At 36.9% G+C, this 25,885-nt stretch overlaps 1 protein-coding gene across 7 annotated transcripts in view; it reads right to left on the reverse strand.

The window, feature by feature from the left end:
* Positions 1-25,885, reverse strand: part of DLGAP1 (DLG associated protein 1) — a 782,098-nt gene that overhangs the window by 84,511 nt on the left and 671,702 nt on the right. For all 7 annotated transcript variants that reach the window (XM_074203980.1, XM_074203979.1, XM_074203985.1 and 4 more), the window contains one exon: positions 15,285-15,658. In XM_074203980.1, coding sequence (XP_074060081.1) covers positions 15,285-15,658 — 374 coding nt within the window. The remainder of the gene's footprint in view (positions 1-15,284; positions 15,659-25,885) is intronic.

Raw genomic sequence — 25,885 nt, forward strand, 5'->3', positions numbered from 1 at the left:
ATCTTCTACTCCTTCCTTTCCATTTAAGGAATCTGAGACCAAGGAGATTAGCTGACTAGCCCAAGGGCGTATATATATATATATATATATATATATATATATATATATATATATATATATATATATATAGAGAGAGAGAGAGAGAGAGAGAGAGAGAGAGAGAGTAAATCACAGAACTAGGATTTGAATCCATTTTCTCCTCTGACTCCAAATCCAACCCTCTTTTCCACTGTACCACACCGCCCATAGTGTTTTGTTGCGAGATCTGTCTTCACATTTTCTTGGGGGTCATCACTTTTTTTTTATCTATCCACAGGTTCCTTCATTTTCCAACTAATGAAAAGTCATTGTTTACTTTCCAAATTCCAGTGAGTTTACAGATAGAGACTGATATTTCTTTCAGACCTTCCTAATGAATGTGCATTTAAGCCTGCTCCATTAAAGCACTATTCTGTTACAGTCTCATGATAGGACTATGATTCTGGATTTTTGAAGGCTAGGCTTAGTAGATAGAAGATAGGCTCTGACAGGTATTAAGAAATTGAAAAAGATTTGAACATAGACTATCACTGGTGTACCTAATAGCCTAATTAATCACTGAAAAGTTTTTTACCAGAAGATTGACCATCAAGTAATGATTATTTTTTTTGGCCACATAAACTCATGGACATGGTCTACTAAATGATATCCTTTTAGCTCTGGATCTATTCTAAGGCACATAAAGATTGTGATACATATTGGTGAAGAGAGTACCCTCAGCAATGAAAACACAGAATCCTGGAATTGCTGAAGTAGTTGAAACTATTCCTTTAAGAATATGTAATTTCAATTTGTCAGCTGTAGATAGACCCTAGGACTCATAGAATTGCAGATCTCAGAGGACTTCATGGATCATTTGGATTAGCCTGAGATCTGCCTCGGAAATGCAGATTTAGACTACAAAAGAAACAAAATCCAACAAAAGGGAACTATTTATAAACTACTTTTGTGATTAGAGTTGGTAGGAAAAGATCTTTGTAGTCAGGGAGACTTCTTTTGGTGGATTCATTTTTTAAAAATGCAAACTTCTCAAATTCCCACCCTTTTTTTTGGTAATAAAGGAATTGTCCTTTAAATATAAATCCAGAGTCACTCAGCAGATATTCAAATGTTGTGGTGCATATATACATACATACATATATATATATATGTGTGTGTGTGTGTGTGTGTATTTGATATCAAACTTGCTCATTTTAAAATAGGCTGCATCTCTAAAAATGGCAAAATGATGACTGCCCCAATTGTAGAGTGTGTGTGTGTGTGTGGGGGGGGGGTGGGTAATCAGGACTATTTAAACTATTTAGTTCTAATTTGGGACAAGTTTAATAAGACAAACCTCTACTCAAATGAGAACTAATTCTATTTTCATTCTTTGCCTTTTATTTCACAAAATAAATTTCACAAAACTTAACTGGTTTACAAGTATTCTCTTAACCACTTTTCCACATTTTTCAGTTTTTTTAGTCTTCATTTAACAAATACTAAAAAAAAAAAGAAAATTTCTACAAAGAAGAACAGAAAAAGATGATTATATATGAAACCCTAGTCTGTTACTTACATTCATTTAAAAGATTTTTGCTGGGGGCAACTAGGTGGTGCAGTGGATAGAGCACTGGAGTCAGGAGGACCTGAATTCAAATTGAACCTCAGACACTTAATAATTAATTACCTAGCTATGTGACCTTGGGCAAGTCACTTAAGCCTATTGCCTTGCCAAAAAAAAATTTGTTTATCACAAATGAGAACCAAAATTTGAGATCTGAATAAATAATGACTTGTCCTAAAGTTTATTGACAGGTCAGTGCTTTTAGATGGTTCTAAAAATCTCTCTATAAACTTATTTGGCCATTTTCCAATTGTCTCATTCCTGAAAATAAACTTATTAACTCATTGAGCTCTAATTTCTGCATTTATATTGCTATATATTTATCAGCTAGCATCACATATTTGAAAATGCTTTTATAGGGTAGCTAGGTGAATGGTTCACTGGCCCTGAAATCAGGAGAACCTGAGTGACAAGTCACTAAACTCCAATTGCCTCCAAAAAATAAAGTTTATAAAATAAAGTTTATAAATAAATAAAAATAAAGTTTATAAACTATAAAGCTTAATATCAACATAAAGTATTAACACAATAAAGAACTTGATATTTTAAAATTATTTCCTTAAAAAATTTATAAAGCTACAGACTACTTTTATAACATGTGAAATATTGAGCTTGAGAAGGTTAAACAGGATTACCTCATCTATTAAATGGCAATATCTATTGGCCAAGTAGGAAGTGAATCAGACATGGTGAGCACCTAGCAAAAGGAGGAGGAACAGAAAGATGGGAGAGTTAAGAGAGAATCTCCATGTATAGGAGACTCATGGAAAGAAGATCTGAGAAGTGATAAACTCGTTTTAAGAACCAAAAAAACAGGTTACCTCCTATTTTGGGAGGAGGTGAACTCTCAGGTGAAGCTATCATTTCTGATGTATTATAATATACTCAACATTACACAAGGTAGAACTTGACTTCAACTATTCTCATCAAAAGTTTTCAAATGCAGTCTATTTAAGGGTGTGTGTGTGTGTGGGGGGGGAGGATCTTTTCTTTCTTGTAGAAATGTATATATCTAATTCAGCCATTGATGTCAATGGATGCTCTTTACAGCCAAGTTTGCCAGCTTGCATCTTTTCTATAATTAGTTCTGTACAGGTTTAAGGTACTTAAGCCTATTGTATTCATTTGCATGTTTCAAACAGATTTCTCATTTAGACTGCTCCTCAAGGGTACAGACTTTCCTCCATGATCCTGTTAGGATCTGCCTTTAATCCTCCCACACATACCCTGGCACTCCTCACTGGAACCAGGTGAGAGCCCACTTACTTGCCTTTACCTGTAGGTCCTAGGTTGGCTACACCTGGGGATTATTTCCTGCTCTAGCATGACAACAGAAGAAGTTTCTGTATGGGAGGTAGCTGGGGAGGTAAAAAAAGTTTGCTTCAGTATCAAGGTTGATTTACTTCAGTTTATTCTAGGTCAATAAGTATTTGTTGAGTGCTTCCTATTTTCAAGTGCTATTGAGATGAGAACGATGCCATCCCTGCCCCGGGCCAGTGAAGATGATGAGGCAAGTACACAATAATTATAATTATAACAGATTGTGATAAATGCAGGATGACAAGGTGGTAAGAGCTATGGATTTGCAGTCAGGGGACCCAAGTTTACATTTCACTTCCCCTTCTGATTATCTCTCTGAACACGGGTGAGGCAAGTAAGCTCTCTGGGACTGTTTGCCCACTTGTAAGATGAGTTCAAAATTTGCTTCCAGATATAAAATGATGATTCTTTGATCAATCAATAAATTTTATTATGTACCTACTATGCATCAATAACTGGGTGTGGTACTCTATACAAATAGGGAAGTTTAGAAGAAAAGGGAGGTTGGGGAAAAAGATAAGTTCTATTTTAGATCTATTGAATTGGAGATGACTTCAGGATGCTCAGTTTACAGCATTTAGATCTCATAGAATTTTTCATGCTTCATAAAGAGTACCTGCATTAATGTGGGATATAGAACCAGAGCCAAGAGCTCTGAGTGTTCAGATGAGGACAATGTCATACTCAGTTTGGAATATTAAAAAACCAATTTAATTGTTTGAAATGAGACTTGCTAGGTAGGTTTTGATAAGTGGAGATAATAAGAATTATCAACAAATCAGTAATTATTTATCTAGTACCTACTATGTGACAAATACTGAGCTAGCTGCTATGAATACAAAGATAAAATTCAGAGTTCTTGCTCTTAAGGACCTTACATTCTGGGAGTGGTAGAGGTAGTGGAGACAACACAATCCTAAATAAGTACATATCTTAGATGGGGAAGCACTAGTATCTGGGGGCATCAGTAAAAATTTCAAGTAGAATGTGGTGTTTGAAGCTGAATCTTAAAGAAAATAAAAGATGCTCTAGGCAGTGCATTGTACACATGGGGTGACAGTCAGCCAATGCATAAGACTACAGAAGTAAGAAAGTGAGTTTGGCTTCACTGTAGACTGTAGGAAGGGGAGTAAAAATCTAGAAATGAAGATGGGGGGGGTCAGACTGTGTTAAAGTTTTAAATGCCAAACAAAGATATCTATATTTTATACTACAGGTAATCAATTTAGCCAGCCTCTACTTAAAGAGCTTCACTAGAGATGGGGCTTCAGTCCCAGGAAAGCAACTATAACATTGTCGGACAACTCCAAGTGTTAGGTTGCTATTCCTTATAGTTGGTGGTCTCTGTGTCTTCTATAAGTCGGGTAGGTGGTACAGAAGTAGATAAAGAGTTCCAGGTCTGATTAAGTTAAGAAGACTCATCTTTTTGAGTTCAAATTTGGCCTTAGACACTTGCATCTTTAATGGTCACACAGAAAAGATGCAAGTATCTGTGGTCATATTTGAACTCACAATACACTCTTCTATCTTTGCCAAGAAAACCAAAAATGGAGTCATGAAAAATTAAATGAAGAACAGTGACTTCTACCAATTGTTCTTAATTCTGTCTTCTGGGGGAGTAAGAAGTTTAAGTCTTCTGGGTGACAGACCTTCAAATATTAAAAGACATTGATTCCTTCTATCATTCAGACTACATATCCTCAGTTTCTTTATCCAGTCCTTTTAAAACCTGTTTTTGAATCCCTTCACTATTTTTCCTTTTCAGTGTCCAAGAGATGAAAGTACAATCTGAATAAAGGACTATGGAATCCAAAGGAGAATTGACTATCAGAGAAGAAATAAACAATTGTTAAATATTTCAGAAAAAGAAAAAAAAGAGTCCCATTAGATTTGTCATTGTAGTTTCAATAGTGTTGGGGAGTGGGATTAAATTTGTCATATATAAAGAAGCAACTGATGAGGAAGGGAAGCCTGTAAATGTGTATTATTCTTTCATGAAATTTCTCAGTGAAAGAAAGGGAAGGTAAACAACAGAGCAATAGTTTCGGTGACTGATAGGATCCAAATGAATTTTAAATTTTTTGAGAACAGGAACTATTTTCTATGTAGTATCTAGGGCCAGTCATTTGGTATGATCACAGATGAATTGATGGACAATACTGTTGAAGTTATCTAGTTCAACCCTTTCATTACAGTTGAGAAAATTGAGGTTAGAGAGGTCCAAGTTGTCTGCTGAAATGACAGGGCCAAAATTTGAAACTATGTCCTCTGACTCCAAATCAAATATACTTTCTATTTGCATTCCATTGCTGATCCATAAATCACAGACTATTTGAATTGAGAAAGACCTGATAGATTACCTCATCCAACTTCATCATTTTTGAGAAAACTTCTCATAGAAGTTCATTTCATTGGCTGACATTTCCTACAGGGTCTACATAATACTTTTATAATAAATTTTTATGGACACATTTTTTAAATTTTTGTTTTGTCCATTTTATTTAGTTTTTAGTTACCCCTTTCTCCTTTCACCTCAAATCTTTCAGAGAACCATCTTTTATAACAGATTTCTTAAAATATCTAAATAATAGCAAATCTGTTCTTTAATCTTCCAAACCTCAAATGAAATGTATTTTATAATAATTATTATGATAATGATAACTACCATTTGTACAGTGCTTACTATGAGCTAGGCCCTGTGAGTGCTTTACAATTTTATCTCATTTGATCCCCAATGACAGCCCTTTACATAAATTGGACAGTGTTATAGACTACTTGGCAACTTCTTCAGGATTTAGGATCACTTTCCTAGTTTTTCTTTGATGAATAACTTGGTATTTTGTTTCTTTTCAACATTCATGCAAGTATTGATTCAGGACAGGCCAAGGTATCCATTAGAACCTCAATGTTGTTATTTAGTCAAGACCAACTTTTCCTGATTCCATTTGGGATTTTCTTGGCAAAGATACTGGAGTGATTGACCATTTCCTTCTCTTATTTCACAGATAAGGAAACTGAAATAAACAGAGGTAAGTGGCTTGCCCAGGGTCATACAGCAAGTAAGTTGTCTGAGGTTGAATTTTGAATTCACAAAGAGGAGAATCTTCCTGACTTCAGACCATCTAACTGATTTATGGAATACTAAATTTAGTTTTATCTAGGCACTGTTTTTGTTAGTGTTTTTGGTTTTTTTTTTTTAACAAATATTCAGGTTGCAATGAAAGTCAACAACAAATAGTGGTTCTGTCCACTTCTTTGCTTAATATTTAATCACAAGGGAGACCCAAGTGTAGATGCTTCTTTGCAATTACTTAACCATAGTGAAGTTTCCCAAAAAGATACCTTCCACCTGTGAAGACACACAGAAAAGTGAAGAGAGAAGGGGCTTCTTTTCAAAGTTATTTGATAATGAGCTCATTATAAGATCATCTGGTTACTGTATAATTCTTTCTGCCTTTGACTTTGCAATTCACTTGCATGTCATAGCATCACCTCTCTGCTGTCATAGTTCTCTTTGAGAATGAAGGACAAATAATAATTCTTTCATATATAGGTTTGTCACCTTTTTCTTTTCTTTTTGCCTTTTCTTATCAATGAAAAGAATTGATAAGATTCTCCACACTGAAAATGCAGTCCAGGTTACTTTTCTGGGGCTTGAAAAGTTTTGTTTTGTTTTTTAATTTTTAAAAAATTGACAGAATGGTTAAATCAAGTAAGTCATGAAAAGACTGGGGGACAGCTAGGTGGCATAGTGGATAGAGCACTGGCCTTGGAGTCAGGAGTGCCTGGGTTCAAATCCAACCTCAGACACTTAATAATTATCTAGCCCTGTGGCCTTGGGCAAGCCACTTAATCCCATTTCCTTGAAAAATCTAAAAAAAAAATGAAAAGACTGGAGGGAGTGGGAGAAGAAATTCCATTGTACTATTCAATCCCTTTTTCCCCTTTGGCTCAGCTAAAAGTTTTCAGGCAAAATTTTACAAAGTGGAGAAAACTGGAGAAATTGGAGAACCTTAGCTTCTAAAGAAACTGGTAGGGTGGTCTGCCTCTTAGAGGTTAGCATTATACTTTTTAGGTCTTGCCATTATTATACCCTATCCAATGTGGCAATATTAAATTATATTGATGAGTTATCATTTTAAATGAGATTATTTATTATTACCAGATGTTGACAATAAGTATTTCAACATCCTGTGGTCCAGAACTGATTAATCAGCTCTTGACAACTTTCATGATTTCTATATTTGTGTACTATTATGATTGTTGTGGGCTTTTTAAAAGATTTTTTCATGTGATTTTTAAAATGTATTGTTGGAAATATATGGCAATAATCAAACTGTCCGTGTACATTCCTGAGCCTAATTGAAATATACAAAGGAACTTTGTACTATTTGTTGAATCAATGAATCCATCACTAAAACCCCCAACAAAAACGGAATTTTTTTTTTTTTTTTTAGGTTTTTGCAAGGCAAATAGGGTTAAATGGCTTGCCCAAGGCCGCACAGCTAGGTAATTATTAAGTGTCTGAGGCCGCATTTGAACTCAAGTCCTCCTGACTCCAGGGCAGGTGCTCTATCCACTGAGCAACCTAGCTGCTTCCAAAATGGAATTTCTTAAGAAAATTTGAAATTATTGCTGGGGGAATAAAGGCTAGGGATGTAGCAAAATATGCTTGAGGGGCATGAGAGTGTGCATTAGTTGAAAAGGCACTGGAGTCTGGGAGATGGGTTCAAATGCCAACTCAGATTCATAACTGGGTGAACCTGGGCAGGTAATTTAATCCCTCTGTACCTCAGTTTCTTCATTTGTAAAATAAAGAGGTGGATACAATGACCTCCAAAGTCCCTTCTTGTTCTAAATCCATAGCAGTATGACTTTCAGTTAAGAATATTGAGGAAATTATCTCAAAGGAAACAATAACAGAAATGATGCTATCACTCTAACATTAAAACTATAACCTTAGAAACAGAAACTAGAAACCACTTCTATTACAAATAAAAACTTTAAGCAAATATTTTTGAAAACAATTTCCCAGAGAGTAGCCATGAACTTGAAGGAAGGAAAATGGCTTAGAGACAGATAACCTGGATTCAAAATAAAAACTCTACCATTTTACTAACCAAGTTACCTTGGCCAAGTCATTCTTCCTCCATGAACCTTACTTTTCTATAAAATTACAGGGCTGGACCAGATGATATCTAAGGCCCTTTCTACCTCTAATGTTATTAATTCTAAGAAAATAGAACATCTTACTTGGGTGGCCATAGCCAATTGTGTGGTCCAAGTAAGAGTGATAGATTTGGAGTCAGAGACCCTAAGTTTAAATCTTGACTCTGCCATTTTCTCCCTATGGTCATAGACAAGTAAATTAATCTCTCTGGACCTCAGATACCCTCTCTGTAAAAAGAGGTGACCTTCAAGGTCTCTTCCAGTTCTAAACTGATAAATAAACTGATAATACTGTTACCTAAAAATCACTTAACCTTTCAGTGCTCAGGCAACTCTCTAGGACTATAAGACACAAATGAGTTACTGATCTACTAAAAGAAGAGAGTACTTAACACCATCGAAAATTTGATCCAGACCAAAAAAAAAAGAAAAATGGTGGTAGGAGGGTTTGATTAAAGTATAATTTTTTTTAATCCTAGTATTACAATTAGAATCTATTTCTGTGGCTTGAAAACTCAGTATGGCAAAGCAATAAACCAATTGATGATAAATGATAAAAAAAAAAAAATTGGTGGAACTACTGGTGCCTAGTTGGCCAAGGAGCTTGTGCTTTCAATAATACTGGCCTCTTTTAGTGGCAATTAGGCCCTTTCAAAATGCCTGTGAAATTCATTAAACTGATCGAGGAACTTATTAACAATAAGTGTAAATCCTTTTGATCCAGCTATCCAAAGAGTTAAAATAAAGAAGAAAGGCTAAATATGCAAAAATATTTAGAGGGGCTCTTTTCTTACTAAACACAAACTAGAAACTAAGGAAATGTCTACCTATTAGTGAAGGGATGAACAAATTATGATATATCAATACAATGGGACATTTATGCCATAAGAAAAGGATAGTTTCAGAGGAAACTAGGAAGACATTTATTATTCAGAGTGAGAAGAGAAGAACTAAAAGTATGGTTTATACCCTTTGACAATATTATAAAGAAAGATAACTTTGAAAGACTTTTGAACACTCACTACAGAGTCCAGAGGACTGGAGATAAAATATATCAACTATCTGAGAGAGAGGTGATGGTCTTAAAATGCAGAACAACATACACTTTTGGATGTAACCAATGTAGAAATTTATTTTGATGAACCATGTAGATGTGTTATAAGAGTTTTATTTTTTATTTTAAAAATAGGCATTAGAGTTGGAGAGATAATAAATGCTTATAGAACAATAAACAAATAGGTAAATAGATAAATATGTAGGTAAAATGTGAGAATAACAGATTTTCAAGTGGTTAGAGTGCTGAAGCTGGAGTCATCAAGACTTGAGTTTATATATGAATTCAGATACTTACCACCTGCATGACACTAACAAATCATTTTAAAAAAATCTGTCTCTGCCTCAGTTTCCTTATGTAAAATGAAAATAATAATAGTGCCTATCTCTCTAGGTTGCTTTAAGGATACAATGAAATAATATTTGTAAAGCATTTGCAAACCTTCAAGGACCAGTTATCATTTATCATTATCAATGCTATTATTATTATTATTATTTACTGGAAATCACCATTTTTATAGGAAATTATTTGTTTTTATATTCCAAGACATATGAATAAACCCATGTCTCATTATTTTTAAGTATTTCACAACTATTTCCTTTAAAAATAAATAACAATTCTTCTTATTTGAAATGTGTTTACTGAATTAGGAATTACCAAGAGTATAACTTGTACAAATGCTCACAAAAATCCTATTCTGGTTATCTGATTGTGGAATAGAGATGACTAGGGATTCTCAAAAGTTCCATTTGTGCTAGCAAAACATAGATCTTATTAAAATGGAAAAGTTTGGAATATGAGCCTCATGGTGGATTGGATATATGTGTGTGTATCTGAGGACCATCCCAGCAAAATTCATTGAGACTTTGGAGATTGGCTGTTAAATGCTGAATTGATTTTGACCACAGTTACTTATGAAACAGAACTTCTGGCTATCTAGGTAGAGAAAGGACTCAGCATAGCAAAATTACAATCTAATCAGTCTAGTAAGATCCAGGACCCAAGGGGACTTCAAGATCCCAACCTGCATGTCACAGTAATAAGCTAAAATTGTTGGGGGGGGGGGGCACAACTAGGTGGTGCAGAGGATAGAGCACCAGCCCTGGAGTCAGGCGGACCTGAGTTCAAATCCGACCTCAGACACTTAATAATTACCTAGTTGTGTGGCCTTGGGCAAGCCACTTAACCCCATTGCCTGGGAAAAAAAAACCTAAAAAAAAAGTTAAAACTGGGTTTTAGATATTAGCCATAACAACAGATGTGTTGCCTATTTCTGATGATGTTCAGGAAAGAACAATGGACTATAATGAATGAGTATGACACAAGCAATCCTTTATTTTGGGGAATATTTCAATAACTTAGAACACCTATGAATTTGATTCATAGCAGTATTTAAAAATGATTATTAGGGACAATGGAAACTGTCAGAGTATCATTTAAAAGTGGGTGACAGGAATTTTAATTGCATATTCAAGTATCTTAAAATTTATAAAATAGAATATCTTCTGTGGCAAAAAAAAAATTCTCACTCACCAAATCATATGTGGACTTGAGAGTAATCTTTCCAGGCTGGGACTAAAGTAAATGCAATAAAGAATTGATTTCAAACACATTAATTTTTTTACATCAAGTGACTTGCCAGCAGAAGTTGGTAAGTATTTATGATAAAGAAAGAAGAGAAACTGGGTATTAATTAAGGTGAGAAGAGATATAAAATTCAGTTTGATGGATAGAGTACTAGATTTGGAGTCAAGATCTTAATTCAAATTCTGCCTTTGGCATTTTTACTACTTGAATGACCTTGGATGTCTCTGTATTTCAGTTTCCTCATCTGTAAAATGAGATGTAGTCTTTGCCTTTTCCCCATTAATTCTTGACCCTAATATCAATTCTAAATTTTAAAAATCACATTAATAGCTAACATTTATATAAATAGTACTTCCAGTGTGAACAAGCGCTTTACAATTATTATCTCATTTAATTTTCAAAAACAACCTTGGAAGGTAGGTGCTAATATTATTTTCATTTTACAAATGAGGCAAACAGGTTAAGTGACTTATCCAGGGTCACACAGTTATTATGTATCTGAGGGAAGATTTGAACTCAGGTCTTTATAATTCCAGGTTCAACTCTCCATTCACTGCACCAGGGAGCAAACTGGTTCTGAATTTTGGAGGACCTATTTGAGAATTTGAGGAATAGCTATGCAGGAAATCATTTAAGTTGAAGATTGGAGGCTCAGGATCATAAATTGAACTTGAAGGTAATTGAGTTTAATTACTTTTTTTTAGCCTAGAATTTATTAAGTTCCTAGTATATGCTAACACTATGCTAAGCACTTTCATATATGAAACCAAGGCTTAGAACATTTAAATGACCTTCCCAAATTCAGATCAGCCAAAGCCCTGACCTCTTAATCTCACTTTCCACCACTCCAAACTATCACAATTCATTATGTAATTATTTGGGTACTCAATAGTCCTGGAGGCCCTGTAGTAGACAAAAGTATGCAGAAAACATTTAAGAAATGTTATAAAAATAATTTGGACTTGGGGTTTAAGAATCTGGATGGTGGAAAAACCCCAATTCTATTAATCTTCAAATTCAATATAAGGTTTCCTTTGTAATCTTTTATATTTTATTTTATACATCTAAAAATATTCTGAGATGGATTCCGTAGGCTTCACCAGGATTCCCAAGGATCCTTGAGATAGAAAAGGTAAAAAAATCCTTGCACTATATAATAGTAACAGAATTTGTAACACAGAGTAAATAAAAGTGCTAAAGATATGGCAATAGTCACTCTATCAGTGCAATAATCAGGGACAATTTTAGGGAATTTGTGATGAAGGATACAATCTCTATCCCGAGAAAGAATTATGGAGTTTAAATGAAGACCAAAGATTATTACCTTCATTTTTAAAAAAGTTTTCTTATGTATTGTATAATTTTGCTATCTCTAATATTTTCTTTCTTCCTTAAGGATATGTTTTTTTCTCTCAATGAATTCAATTTTGATATATGCACATCATGGAAACAAATGGAAAGACTATGGAGAGGGGGGAGGGAAGGGAAAAAGGGGGGGAAATTTGTAAAATTTAAAACCTTGCAAAAAAAATTATTGGTAGAAACTACTGTATATAATTGGAAAACAAATAAAATATTTATACAAAAAAGGAGAAAAAGAAATGGCAATAAGGGAAGGTTTCATGGAAGTGGGTCTTGAAGGAAATATCAAGGGAAGTAAAGTAAAGGAAGGTAGGGAGGCATTCCAGGTGGAGCAAGAAGAAATCAGATACAAGTTGAAATGCTTCATTTAGGTTTGCTATTTCCTTCTCTAACTCATTTTACAGAAGAGGACACTGAGACAAAAAGGGTTAAATGACTTAGGCCTAGAGGAATATCTAAGGCCAGATTTGAGCTCACAAAGTGGAGTATTCCCTACTCCGGGCCCATCACTTTGGGAGAGAGGCCTCAGAAGTCTGTAGTAAGAAGACATACCAAGTAAGGTTGATGGATGGACTTTAAGTAGGATTATTGGATTTTAATGCTCTGATGAAGCCTCTCTGGCACTGAATTTGAGGAAGTGCTAGTTTCCACAGAAGAATGTAAAAGGGAAAAGACCACAGTCTCTGGGGAGAGGTATTGGAAAACTTCTGCATCCTCTTCCTCTCACCCCCATTCCTCAATCTCCCAATTCTCTTGAGTAGTAGTAAGAAAATGATTCACCAATGGATTAAAGTTTTGTTTCCAAAAACAAGGCTAGGTCAATAATTGGCTCCTGTGGCTTTTTTATGGAAAACAAATAAAGTAAATGAGTATGTCCTAGGGCTTGACTAATCTGATTAACATGCAAACACTTCGGTACCACACATAAAGAAAGAAGATTAGGATTGGTTATGTTTTCCTGGCTGCACAGAACTCTCTTCTCTCTTGTCTCTATTAAGTAATTTCTTTTGTCCACTCTTCCCTCTTCCATATCTCCATGCATACCTCTTCTTTTTCACTCTATTCCTGCCAGTCTCACACCCTATTTCCCTAGTTTTAGACTTTCCTTGACTTTTCAAGGTGACAACCTGCTAATCTAATAAATTCATAGTTCCACTGTGCTAATTGTATAAGACTTCCTCAGGGTCCCCCTTCAGCTGGGAGGACAATATGGGGCCAAATTGAATGTCCACAGAGTTTTCCCTGGAGAGGAAGGATCTTCAGAGTTGGCTTGGTTAAGGTTTCCGGTCTCTGCTTCCCTGCTTAGCACATTTTAAAACTGATTGATTCCTCAGGACCTATTTCACACAGCTAGACTATTAAGTGACTGAGGTTGGATTTGAATTCAGGTACTCCTGACTCCAGGGCTGGTGTGCTATCTACTTCACCCCACCTACCCACCCCAATGCATAGATTCTTTAAAAATAAATCTGAACTTCCTTTTAATAATAATAATAATAATAATAATAATAATAATAACAATAATATCAATAACAATGATAAATTATCGAGTACTGGTCTGGAATCAGATAGAAGCAAATATGGTCTTGGATACTTGTAGCTGTGTGACCCTGAGCAAATTACTTTACCCTGTTTGCCTCAGTTTCTTCATCTGTAAAATGAGCTGGAGAAGGAAATAGCCAACTACTCCTAGTATCTTTGTCAAGAAAATCCCAAATGGGGTCATGAAGAATAGAACATAACTGAAATGATTCAACAACAAAGACTAAAGAGCTTTAAGGTTTGCCAGTACTTCATCTATTATCTCAGTTGATCCTCCCCCAAACCCTAATGTTGAACAATTTATTCAAGATGGGTGAATTACAAAATGGAGGTTCAAAACAAAATGGAATCAGTGATGCTAAGTTCTGAAATGATCTTATTAATGTAATATTAAATTCACAAACTTATTCCTACTATTCTTACTGAGGTACTAGATACTCCTGGAAGGCAGGTGGTACTATCTCCATTTTACCATTAAGGAAACAGAGGGAAAGACCAGACTGCACTCACCTGAGGCAGGAGTTATAGTTTTCATGTCTAGGTCCAATAGGCTCTTATAGGACCTGTTTTTTTTTTTAAAGGGGGGGCATTCTACAGAACTAAATGGTTGCTTCAGCAATGTACTCCAGTGTACTGGCTGGATCCCAGGGAGGTTTCTGAAGCTGGTCTGGTGTGACCAAAGTGGTCTGGTGCATGGTCTCTGATTTTCACCCCATTCAAAAATCACCTGCTAGAGGACAGACACCCAACCAGAAGAGGGAGGACAGGTTGACTTCCTTTGTAAGTGGAGGAGAAAGGGGAGGAGATTTCTAGGCAAAGGGAACTATGCTTAACTGACTTAAAACAAATGGGAATCAGATGGATCTTATCTTTTAAGGAAAAGATAGTGCTTTTAATTTTACTATGAGTTCAGCAGAATTACTAATAGTTTGATTCCATGCATGAATAATTTGGGACAATTCTGATAAACTGAATGTAAGATTTTTTCAGAGCTTGGTTTTGCTGTAAATAAATTACTGCTTTGAACTCTCTGATTTACTTTGCTCTGACTTTTCTTGACTTCATTCCTCCCACATGTGTGTGAAGTTATTCCCAAACTTGCTCCATTGCAGCTGCTAAATGAATGGCTCAACCATGAGAATTCAAGGAAATTACTTATTTGCCCAGTGTAAAACTAAGAAAAGTTCACCAGGATGACCAATTTGACATTATTGTTTGGCCACCTGGGTTCACATTTCTTTATTTGCTCTTCATTTTGAGGGAGGTGTTAAATTTATTTTTAATTTATATTGTTATTTTAAGATTTTATTTATATTACTTATATATAAAATTTATGTAAACAAGAGTATTTATAGAAAAATTATCCTTAGTCAGATGAGTACTTACGTTGAAAAATAAAAATAGCAATAATATTTGGGGAAAATTGGAAACAAAAGTTAACACAGCTCTGTATCTGAAAGCCCCAAAATCCAGAAAAGAAGGAGGAAATGCAAATTATCAAATCAGTCAGTCAACAAGTATTCATCACGATCCTACCATGATTAAGTTGAGCGTAGCTAGGCTTTGGTTAGAGATCCAAAAGACAATAGAAATCAGATTTGTTACCTGTATTCCAATAGACAGACATCGGTTCTTCTTGAAGTGATCTTTCTTTCTTTCCTCTGCAGTGACTGTGGCCGTGGTAGTGGTGGTTGAAACAGTGGCAGTATTGTTCCCCATGTGTTGACTGGCCGGTCCATGGATCTGGGCATTGGCAGCTTCGATGGCAGCGGTCAGAGCCTTCATACTATCCAGGCTTTCTGTAGAGTTGCTAAGTCCAGACTGACTGATAATATCTCCCCTTTGTCCCTGTCCATCCATGTAGGCATCCTGGGCAGATTCTGTGCTGCTCTGGGCTGTGATAGAAATGAAAGGTTTTGTGGTAGTTCTTGGTGGGACTGGAGGTGGTGTCTTCTTATAGGTTGTAATGCAAGATGACACTGGAAGACAGTGAAAACAAGGACAGTATGATTTCTGTGTGGGTTTTGTTTTCTGAATTGGTAGCCAACCATTCATCAGGAATTAAGGCACATGAAACAAACACAATAAGACACTGAACATTTTTAGCTGATGAAATATAATGATAATCAGAGCGGAGGGGACAAGAATCAGAAATAGGACTACTCTCCAGAGTAGACACTAACAAGAATCGACAAATAAAGTGTGAGATCAGCCAGGGAATCAAACAACCTAAGAGATCATTTTTAAACATCTCCAAATATCCATCATATGTCCTAAGCTACCAAACCTTAAATTCTCCCTAGGAAGATACCAAGCTAATATAATTAATATAAAGCAGGCTGTAATCTAGTCATTTGGTAAGGTTGTTAATGACAGAAGTTTTTTGGTGACTGATAAGGAATATTAAAAAAAGGAAAGAGTAATATAGTCAAGAATTGAAACTCTGGTGTTGTCCAGTACCAACCAAATGATGCTTTGTTTCGAATGCCGTCATGGACAGAACCAACTCTATAATAATGTGATGGAGAATACCAACCATATCCAAAAACTATGGAGTTTAAGTGCAGTCCAAAGTTTACTATTTTCCATTTTTAAAAAATTGTCTTACGAATTGTCATTTTTTCCCTTCTTCTTGGATGTAATTCTTCTTTCACAACATGATTAAAATGAGTCTATGTTTAACATGGTTATAGATGTAGAGTCTATATTACATTGTTTTCTCTGTGGAGGGGGGGGAGGAGGAAAGAGAGGGAGGGAGGGAGGGAGAAAAGTATAAAAAATTAATTGCTGAAAACTGTCACTACAAGTAGTTGGATAAATAAATATTTCAAAATATATCTTTATAATGGAGAAAGATATTAATGTTCAAATTTATATTGCAAATGTTTCATAAATATAATGAAGTAGGGGTTACTGCATATATTTTTATCCCTCTTTTAGAGTTGTCTATAGTGTCTAGATTTGTGTCATTGTTGTTGAGACATTTTAATCATGGCTGACTCTTGGTGATTCCATTTGGGGTTTTCTGGTCAAAGATACTGAAATGGATTTCCATTTCTTCTCCAGTTCATTTTTTACTCAAGTAACTGAGGCAAACAGGTTTAAGTGCTTGCCCAGGGTCATACAGCTAGTAAGTATCTGAGATCATATTTGAACTCATGAAGATGAGTCTTTCCAACTGCAGATCAACTTGAGTCTATTCATTGTGCCATCTAGTTGCTCACATAGATCTAGATAGTAAAGTAAATATTATCTCATTTTATTTTTCAAAACAGTCCTGATAGAGAGAGAGAGAGAGATCTAAAAGGAACCTTAGAAGACAGCTATTCTGCACAAGGAAGAAAGGAAGAAAATGAGACCTCAGAAGGTTTTGACTTACCCAAGGTAATGAGCATCAAGGGTGGGATTTGAACTCAGTCCTCTGCTGCCTCTCTCTATATAATTAAAAACTTTTGGGCCCCCAAATTTAAATAGGCTCAAAACCAGTAATGAGAATAGGGACTTGAATCCCAAGCTTTCTGATTACAAATTCACTATAACAACATTATCTTGATGTTAATATCTTTTTTTTTGGGGGGGGGGTAAGATCTGGTGTATTTTTTCCTGACCCTTTGTTCTCCAAGTAAGGATTTGGTGATTCCTAATATGCTCTTCTGAATATTTTGAACCATTGTGAAGATGAGGTGCAAAGTGTGTCTAAGTATGTCTGTATTTATTAGATATGTGCAGCTCAGTAAGTGGTGCAGTGGATATAGCACTGGGCCTGGGGTCAGGAAGACTCATCTTCCTGAGTTCAAATCTGGTCTCATGCTTCCTAGCTATGCCACCCTGGGCAAGTCACTTACACTGTTCGCTTCCATTTCCTTATCTTAAAATTAACTGGAAAAGGAAATGATAAACCACTCCAGTGTCTTTGCCAAGAAAACTCCAAATGCTTTCAATGAAGAGTCAGATATGACTGAATAACAATTTAAATACTCTATCTCACTCACTCATACAAACCTAGAAGGTAAATACAAATATACTGAAAGATCTATATGACATACATATGATAAACTAATAAAGTAGAATTCTATCTTATAAATAAGTTGATTGGTGTGATTCATTTCTCCTAGAACTTGACAGCCCTGGAAAATTTGTTAAAATCAAGTTTCTATACCCTTAAGGAACTAAGGATCATACCCCAGACCCAAAGTGAATCTTCTGTCCCTTTGGGTCCAGAGGCCAAGGGAAAAATATGGAAGTTTCAAAAAAAATGGAACTCTCCATATAATCTTAACTGCATTAAACAGACACAAAATAACTCTATTCTGTTTTAAGTTTATAGTAATATAATATAAACTAACAAACATAATAACATTTCCTTTCCCAAATCCATATTCTTGCTAGACTGCTCTCAAATATTGTTCAATCCTTATTCAGTTGTGGCTGACTCTTCATGATCCTATTTGGGGTTTCTTAGCGAAGATGCTGAAGGGGTTTGATATTTCCTGCTCCAACTCATTTTAATAGATGAAGAAACTAAGGTAAACAGGGTTAAGTGACTTGCCCAGGGTCACATCTAAGTTCATGTTTGAGGCCAGATTTGAACTTGGGAAAATTAGTTTTCCTGACACCAGGCCAGCACTTTATTCACTATGCTGCCTACCTACCTCATACTATATACTTTCTAATGACATTTTATCTACAGTTCCTTTAAAAACATGTTCCCAGTAGCCCTCATGAATTTTCCACAGCATAGTCTATGTCCAGGTCTCCTTGTTTTCCTCCATATTGCTAGGGTTGACCCTGAACTACACCTTTGAAATACATCATCCTAACTTAAGTAGTTACCATATATCTTTGAATGTGATATGAGTTTCAGTGTTTAAAATACTTCCTGAAACTGTTCAAAGGAAACATCCTATAAACATGAGCCTGAGTAAATGGTTCCTTTTTTGCTGTGATTGTCCTGTGATTCAGGATTACAGAATGATACTTGGTTATTTACTATCTATACCTTGCATAAGGATTCACAAAACTTAGTGGTCATCATGTCCTTTAAGCTCAGGGAAAAGAGGCAAAATAAAATTGTAGTTGATTTCAGTTTATCTGGTTTTACTGAGCAGAATTGGTTCTCAGATTTGTTGACAGCCTCTAATTGGTTAACTTAATTGCTTGGTCTTTTGACATCTTTTCTCCTGCCCTTTTCTTTACTTAGTATAGGCAAGTCCTTTGAAAATTCAACAATGAACTTTTTTTTTTTTGCTTCAAAAATTTGTTTGATCAAGTGTAGCCTTACTTAGGTAAGTGCTTTGAGGAGTCTCTCCTTCTTGAACTTATTATGTATTACTTTGAAAATACTTGTTTTTTTTTTTATTTATATAGGTACATATTATGTTTGCTAGTTCAGTGTAAACTTCTAGAGGGCAAGGGCTGTTTTGTTTTTGTTTTATTCTCAAAGTTCAGAAGCATCATATTTTGCAAATAGATGCTTTACTGTCCCATCTGACCCCACCTAGCTTTATCCCCATTTGTTGCCTTTATACTAAAACATTTTAACATACGTAATTATGTGCCTTAAAATATCCCAACTTCCTTCTCAGCTCTACATTCCCATGACCAATTCCTCCACTGGACTTTGGAAACACATTTCCTTATCTTGTCCAAACTCAGAAGTATTATATTTCCATGTTTAAGAATTCTAAAATTCCTTCATATCAGATAATCTTTAATCATTCCATCTTTAAATCTTATTACTCCTAACCTTATTCTCCTATCATTATTCCAGGGACCTCTAATCTCTTTGTCTCTCAGTAGTTTCCCAAGCTTTTCCTGAAGCTTTTGTATAACTTTGATTACTAGTGAACCAATTCAATATGATTAACAATCCCCCTATTCTTAATCCCTTACCTCCTAATTTTTATCAAAGATCACTCCATCAGACCCCTCCTTGGATTATTCCCACTATTTAGTCATGTGCTGCTATATCTCTTCTCCTTCCTTTATTGGCTATATACTCTTTGAAAAAACTGTTTACAATCAAGGCCTCCATTTTTTTCTCTTTTGCTTCTAGTCTAGCTTCCAATCTCTTCATCATTCATACTCTTACTCTTTTTTTTTAAGCTTTTTTTTTTCCAAGGCAGTGGTGTTAAGTGGCTTGCCCAAGGCCACACAGCTAGGTAATTATTAAGTGTCTGAGGCTGGATTTGAACTCAGGTACTCCTGACTCCAGGGCCTGTGCTCTATCCACTGTGCCACCTAGCTGCCCCTCTTCATCATTCAACTGAAACATCTCTTTCCAAAGTTATCAAACATTTTCTAGTGGCAAATCTAATGGCTGTTTCTCAATCCTCAACGTTAACCTCTGCAACACCAATACCTTTCACAGCATTTTTTCTCCTCAGATATTCTTTCCTCTGTGGATTTTTCTGATTTTTCAGGTAGGTGGTTCAGTGGATAGAGCCTTGGAGTCAGGAGGACAAGAGTCCGAATCCAGCCTCAGACACTTGACTTTACTAGTTGTGTGACCTTGGGGAAGTCATTTCACCCTGATTTCCTCACATCCAGGGCCATCTCTAGTTATTCTGCTTTATATCTGGCCATTGGACTTAGATGGTTCTGGAGGAGAAAGTAAGACTAGTGACTTAGCACAGCATCCCATCACTCAAATCCAATTCACATATCATCTCCCTGATATTTGTCCTTCATTTTCTTTTTCTTTTTTTCGTTTTTGTTTTTTAGGTTTTTTGCAAGGCAAATGGGGTTAAGTGGCTTGCCCAAGGCCACACGGCTAGGTAATTATTAAGTGTCTGAGATCGGATTTGAACCCAGGTACTCCTGACTCCAGGGCTGGTGCTTTATCCACTGAGCCACCTAGCTGCCCCTGTCCTTCATTTTCAAAGAAGATCATGACATCATTTTCTGACTTTGCTCTCTCAGTTCTCCTCTTAATTCTCAAGCTGGTTCTTCACCCATAGCGATGTTCCTTAAGGCTTTGTCCTGAGCCTTTTTCTTTTTCCTCTCTATATCTTCTCAGTTTTTGAATTTAGTAATTGCTTTGGGTTCAATTGTCACCTCTAGGAAGATCCTTAGATATATGTTGTACATAAATGGACACCCACCTCTCACTTAGATTTCTAATTTATTGCCTTCTTGTTTCTACCTTCATAAAACTGCTTATCTACTTCTCTCTCTCTCTCTCTCTCTCTCTCTCTACACACAAGCTTCAAGCTAGTCCAGACCCCGTAAGAAACTCCTTGGCTCAAATCTCTCCCAGCTGCACTGCAACCTCTACACAGCCCCCAAAGTGATTTTAAAGGCAGGTCTGCCCACGTCCACGTCCCCCCACTCCTTTAAACTTCCCTGGCTACCTATTGCCTCCAGGCACAAATATAATCTCTTCTGTTGGCCACTGAAAGCTCTTTTTATTTTGGGGTTACCATTTAAAGCTCTTTAAAACCTGACTAATTTCTCTCTTGGTGGTCTTCATACAATTACTCCCCTCACACATTTTACATCACCGTGGTTTACGGTTTATTAGGTGGAGAAAAGAAAAACAAAATCAGGGACCTATTCCTCCAAGGGATCACATTCTAATGTGGGAGATAATATGAAAAAAAGTATGTTCAAGACACAAAGAATAAATAGGGAGGTGTTCAGGTAGGAGGGTGGGGTTTGAAGAGGCTAGCAGTTGTCGGGGAAGCCAGGAGATAGAAAAGAGAGTAGTTCAGAAAAGCTTGCTTCCCTCCCCCTCCTTTGGGGTAAACTAATCAAGGGTAATAGAGCATTTTTAAAGATTTTTGAGGGAGGTGGCTAGCAGTGGATAGAGCTAGAGCCCCTGGAGTCAGGAGGACCAGAGTTCAAATCCCACCTCAGACACTTAAAAATTACCTAGCTGTGTGGCCTTGGGCAAGCCTGTTGCCTTGCAAAAACCTAAAAAAAAACCCAAAACAAAACGAAAAAGGTTTCTTTGGGTTTAGTTGATGGCCCTTCTCCAGCAAAGGAACTTTAAAATCTTAATGTCCCACTGTGTGTGTGTGGGGGGGGGGGGGGCAGGCGGTGAGAGGGGAAGGAAAAAAGGGTGGGAGAGCAGGGGAATGGAGGGGAATGAAGCAAATCCTGGGCTCTTAGCAGTCGCCTGCTGCTAGCAACCAGCATTCTAGACGCTTCCTAATGCCAGACGAATGCCCCCGTGCCTGGGCATGTCTGCCTCGCAAATCTATTCAGCTGATATTCAGGAGAGAACCGTTGCTACTCAAACACAATATTGTTCTCAGGAAGGTCTAAGGATGGAAAAGTTGGGTTCACATGCTCCACCTGGAGAGGTGCTTTGCTTTAAGTCTTTTTAAAGAGACAAAGACACCCACGTTGCTCCCAAACCTGGGCTCCCCAGGTAAGGTTACTATGCAAATCCAGGGCGGGGAGGATCTGAGAATCAGCCATTCCACTAGATCAATAAATAGAGGCCCCAGGCACTTGATTACTGGAATTGGGGCGGGATGCTTCCCCATCACAGAGAAGGTAAAACCCCTGCGGGGCCACAGCCCCTCCCTCTGCTGGTCCGACCCAGCCCGGGGCTCGGCAGCTCCCCTTTCCCCTCCCCCAGCCCGGCGGGGCGCCCGCAGCCCCGGGCCCGGGAAGGAAAGCCCTGGGCCTGGGCCTGGGGCTCCGGCAGCCCTGCTCTCTGGGGCCCCCTGGTGGCCGCCGGCGGAGCGCTCCCGATGCGCTTCAAAGCGCCCGAGCCGCGCCTCCCCTTCCCCGGGGCTGGGAGGAAGGTGTCTTGGGGGGGGGGGGGGGGGCCAAGTTTGGGAAGCTTGGGCCGGGCTTCACCTGAGTGCCACCAGGGTGGAACACTGACTCTGCCTGGTGGCCTCAGAAGGATGGACTGCCTGCCAGGGTGGGCCCTGGCATTTTCCATTTTTACCTTCCCTCTAGATTTTGCAGTTTAGCTTCTTGGGACCCTGGCTAATTTGCATACTTGCCCTCCAGCTGGTCTGACCTAAGGAATGCTTAGGTAGGTTTTAAAGACCTCCCCTCCCCCACTGTCACCAGCCTCTGACTTGTGGAGTAAACACTCATTCAGATGCTAATAGATGAGCCAGATTGGTAATCCCTTCCAAATTTAACCCTTTTCTCTCAAAAATTGGGCTTTATTTGTTTGGTGCGGCTGCTCTTTCCCACCTAGCACTATTTCAAAGGAGAAGTCCTGGAAAAGAAGTTCACCCCGGGACTCCCAACTAAATATGCATCTTATTCAGACCTTTATTTCTGTTTAATTAAAGATAAAGTGGGATTTGTGGACAGGTCACTTTTCCAACCCTGGAATAAAGTCTAGGCTTGTTTAATATTCAGTTGGAGTATTTTTAAAGAAGAATAATAATGCCTGGCAACAGGTCAAATAGTGTCAGAAAGAGATAATTATATTTAAGGCTCATTGCTTTCTCCAATGATTTCAAAAAACTACAGTGAAAAGAGGTACTATAGTGGATGGAGCGACTTTAAGCTCTGGAACCCAGTCACTTAACCTCAGTTTTATCCTTTGTAAAGTGGGGGAACAAATCCTTTATTATACCCACCTCACAGAATTGTTATTAAATTATGTAAAATGCTATGCAAACTTTTTTCCTCCATCTTTGTGTCCCCATTGGACCGGGCTTAGAACAAACAGACACTGTTTATTGAGTTACATATAAATTCTCATTTTTAAAAAAGTTAGATTGTATCTTGTATTCAGAAAGTATGTTAAAGACAAAACTGCAGCTCTGAATAAGAGTAGTTTATTGATAGGGTAAGAATCTAAAAATAATACAGTCTTCAATAGGGATCAGAGGGCTGTTTCTAACAGGAACTATGGTCAGGACACTGGAAAAACTCACCTCCTTATCACTAGTGTTCTTGAATTTGAAGGTAACACTAATGATGCCATGTTCATGTTTTGTCTGTAAAGATTTTGCATCTTTCTAAACACTTTTCATTATTTCTAAGAGAAATAATATTTGTATATCATCCAGTACTTAGTAAGCACCTAAGAAAGTCTTTTCCCTATAGAGAAGCAGCAATAATTAGAGGATACTTTGATCGCAGAAGTAGGAAGACCTGAGTTTATAGTGTTGCCCCTGATGAGTACTAGTACATTTAACCTTAGTCCAGTAGGCCAGGAATTGAATTCTTAGCCTATGTGACCTACACTATGGAGACTAGCTAAACCAAATTAAAATGTAATTGAGAAGTATTTAATAAAATACATTAAAATGCAGCAAATCAATGTTAATTTGTGTTTTTCTAAGTCAATATGTGACCTTCAAAGATCCTCATTTACAGTTTAGTGGTCCTATTTCTATTTGATACCACTAATTTTTGAAAAAGGTAGAGGAAGTTTCCTCAGCTGACTGTTTCCTATGTTATTGAAATTTTGTTGACAAATTGAAAATTTGTCACTTGTTAAAGTGAATCAGTCTCTTTCTAGCTTTAAAAATTCTGTAATCAATGAGACAGAAAAATTCTACCTGTTGAATCAGATATATTTCTGGGGTGTATCAAGGTGTTTTTTTGAGCATTGTATTTCCCCAAATGTGGTCTGGAAAGATAGTTTTCAAATCTTCTGTACTTAATGAATTGGAAATTGGAAGTTAATGAATTGGTGACTTCAATATTAACAATCCAGTTCAACTTTCTCAACTGCCATGATCCCCTGATGCACTCATAGGCAGTGGTCATATCTTAATACCTACCATCTTCTGAAACTCTTCCATCTCTAAGACCTTAACTCTGGAATCTCAATCTCTTATTCTTTTCTCATTGCCTCCCTCAATACTCCAAAACCTGATTTTTGTCTTTCCTGCAACATCTATCTTGTTCCTTAGCCTTCTAGTCTATCATCCCCATTTTCTCCTTGCTTTCTTCCTCTTAATGATCTTCCTCTGTAGTAGTCAGTCTTTTTATCCTGTGCCTACTCCCTGGTTGATAAATGCTGTTAGAGGAAGTCAGCAAACTTTATGATCAAGTCTATTACAAACCTGTTCTCTAATCTCAGCTAGACTCTCTGAACTACAATGCTTTCAGTTATCTCCATATAAAAAAAAACTCCTCATGGAGGCTATTCCAAATCTCTTCCTAACTCTTCAATACCATAACACCTCTCTCCCCCAGTGGATAACTGTTTTTCTCACTTAATTGAGAAGATTCATATAATCTACAGAGGGCTCTCTAATTGCTCTTGTTACAGATGATATAAACTTCACTCATGCTCTTTTGTTTCATCCTCAAAAGATAACGTGGCACTTCTTGCCAAAGTCATTGATGCCATTGATCATATTTCCTGTCTTCTTTGGAAGCCTTCCCCAGTGGAGCATGTCCTCTCTTTTTTCAGATTCTCCTAGCTCTCCCTGGCTATTGGCTCCAAACTTCTCCTTGTTTCCCCCTTGTCTGAGTCTTCCTTATTTGAAAAAAAAAAATCAAAACTAAAAGTTTCACTTCCCTTTGCCCTCCTATCCCCTTAGTCAATTGCTCTACAACTTTTCCATTTACTTTCTCTTTTTTTTCCTCTTCCATTCTACCCCTGTTTGTACCTTATCCACTCATTTCTCTGAAAACTCTCAGTTCTTTAATTGTCAAACACAAAAATCTTTTTCAATCTTTCTTAACCTTTCTGCATTTGACCATTTTCACCTGGGTTCTTCTTTCCTTCTAGGCATTCTTAATACTGTGCTTTCCTGGTTCTTCAGTCAAACCCAGCCTGCTTAACCTCATCTATACCCTAAGTATGTGTTCTTCAAAGTTCTGCCCTGGGTCCTCTTTACATTCTTTTCCTTTACTGATCTCACATGGGTATCATGATTACCTCTATGCAGATGATACCTAAATTCATAAATTTCTAATCTTCCTGAATTTCAGACCCACCTGGACAGCTGCCTAAAACTGAATTTATTCTTCTCTAACTCACTAAAGCAGTCTGACATTATTATTTCCTTATTCAAAAATCTTCAGTAATTCCCAATTGGATAAAATATAAGCTCTTAAATCCTTCATTTGAAACCTTTGACAATCTGGCTCCAGCCTACCTTTCCAACCTTATTTCATGGTTACTTCCCTTTCAACCTTATCCAGCTAAACTCTTTTAGTTTGGAACGTTGAGTGCCATCTGCTGCCTCTTGGGATTCTTTCAGCTGTTCCCCAAACTAGAATGCTCTGTCTCCCTTTCTCAGACATTGAAATGAATTTGTGAT

This window comes from Macrotis lagotis, chromosome X (genome assembly GCF_037893015.1).
Source record: "Macrotis lagotis isolate mMagLag1 chromosome X, bilby.v1.9.chrom.fasta, whole genome shotgun sequence".
NCBI classification, from domain to species: Eukaryota; Metazoa; Chordata; class Mammalia; order Peramelemorphia; family Peramelidae; genus Macrotis; species Macrotis lagotis.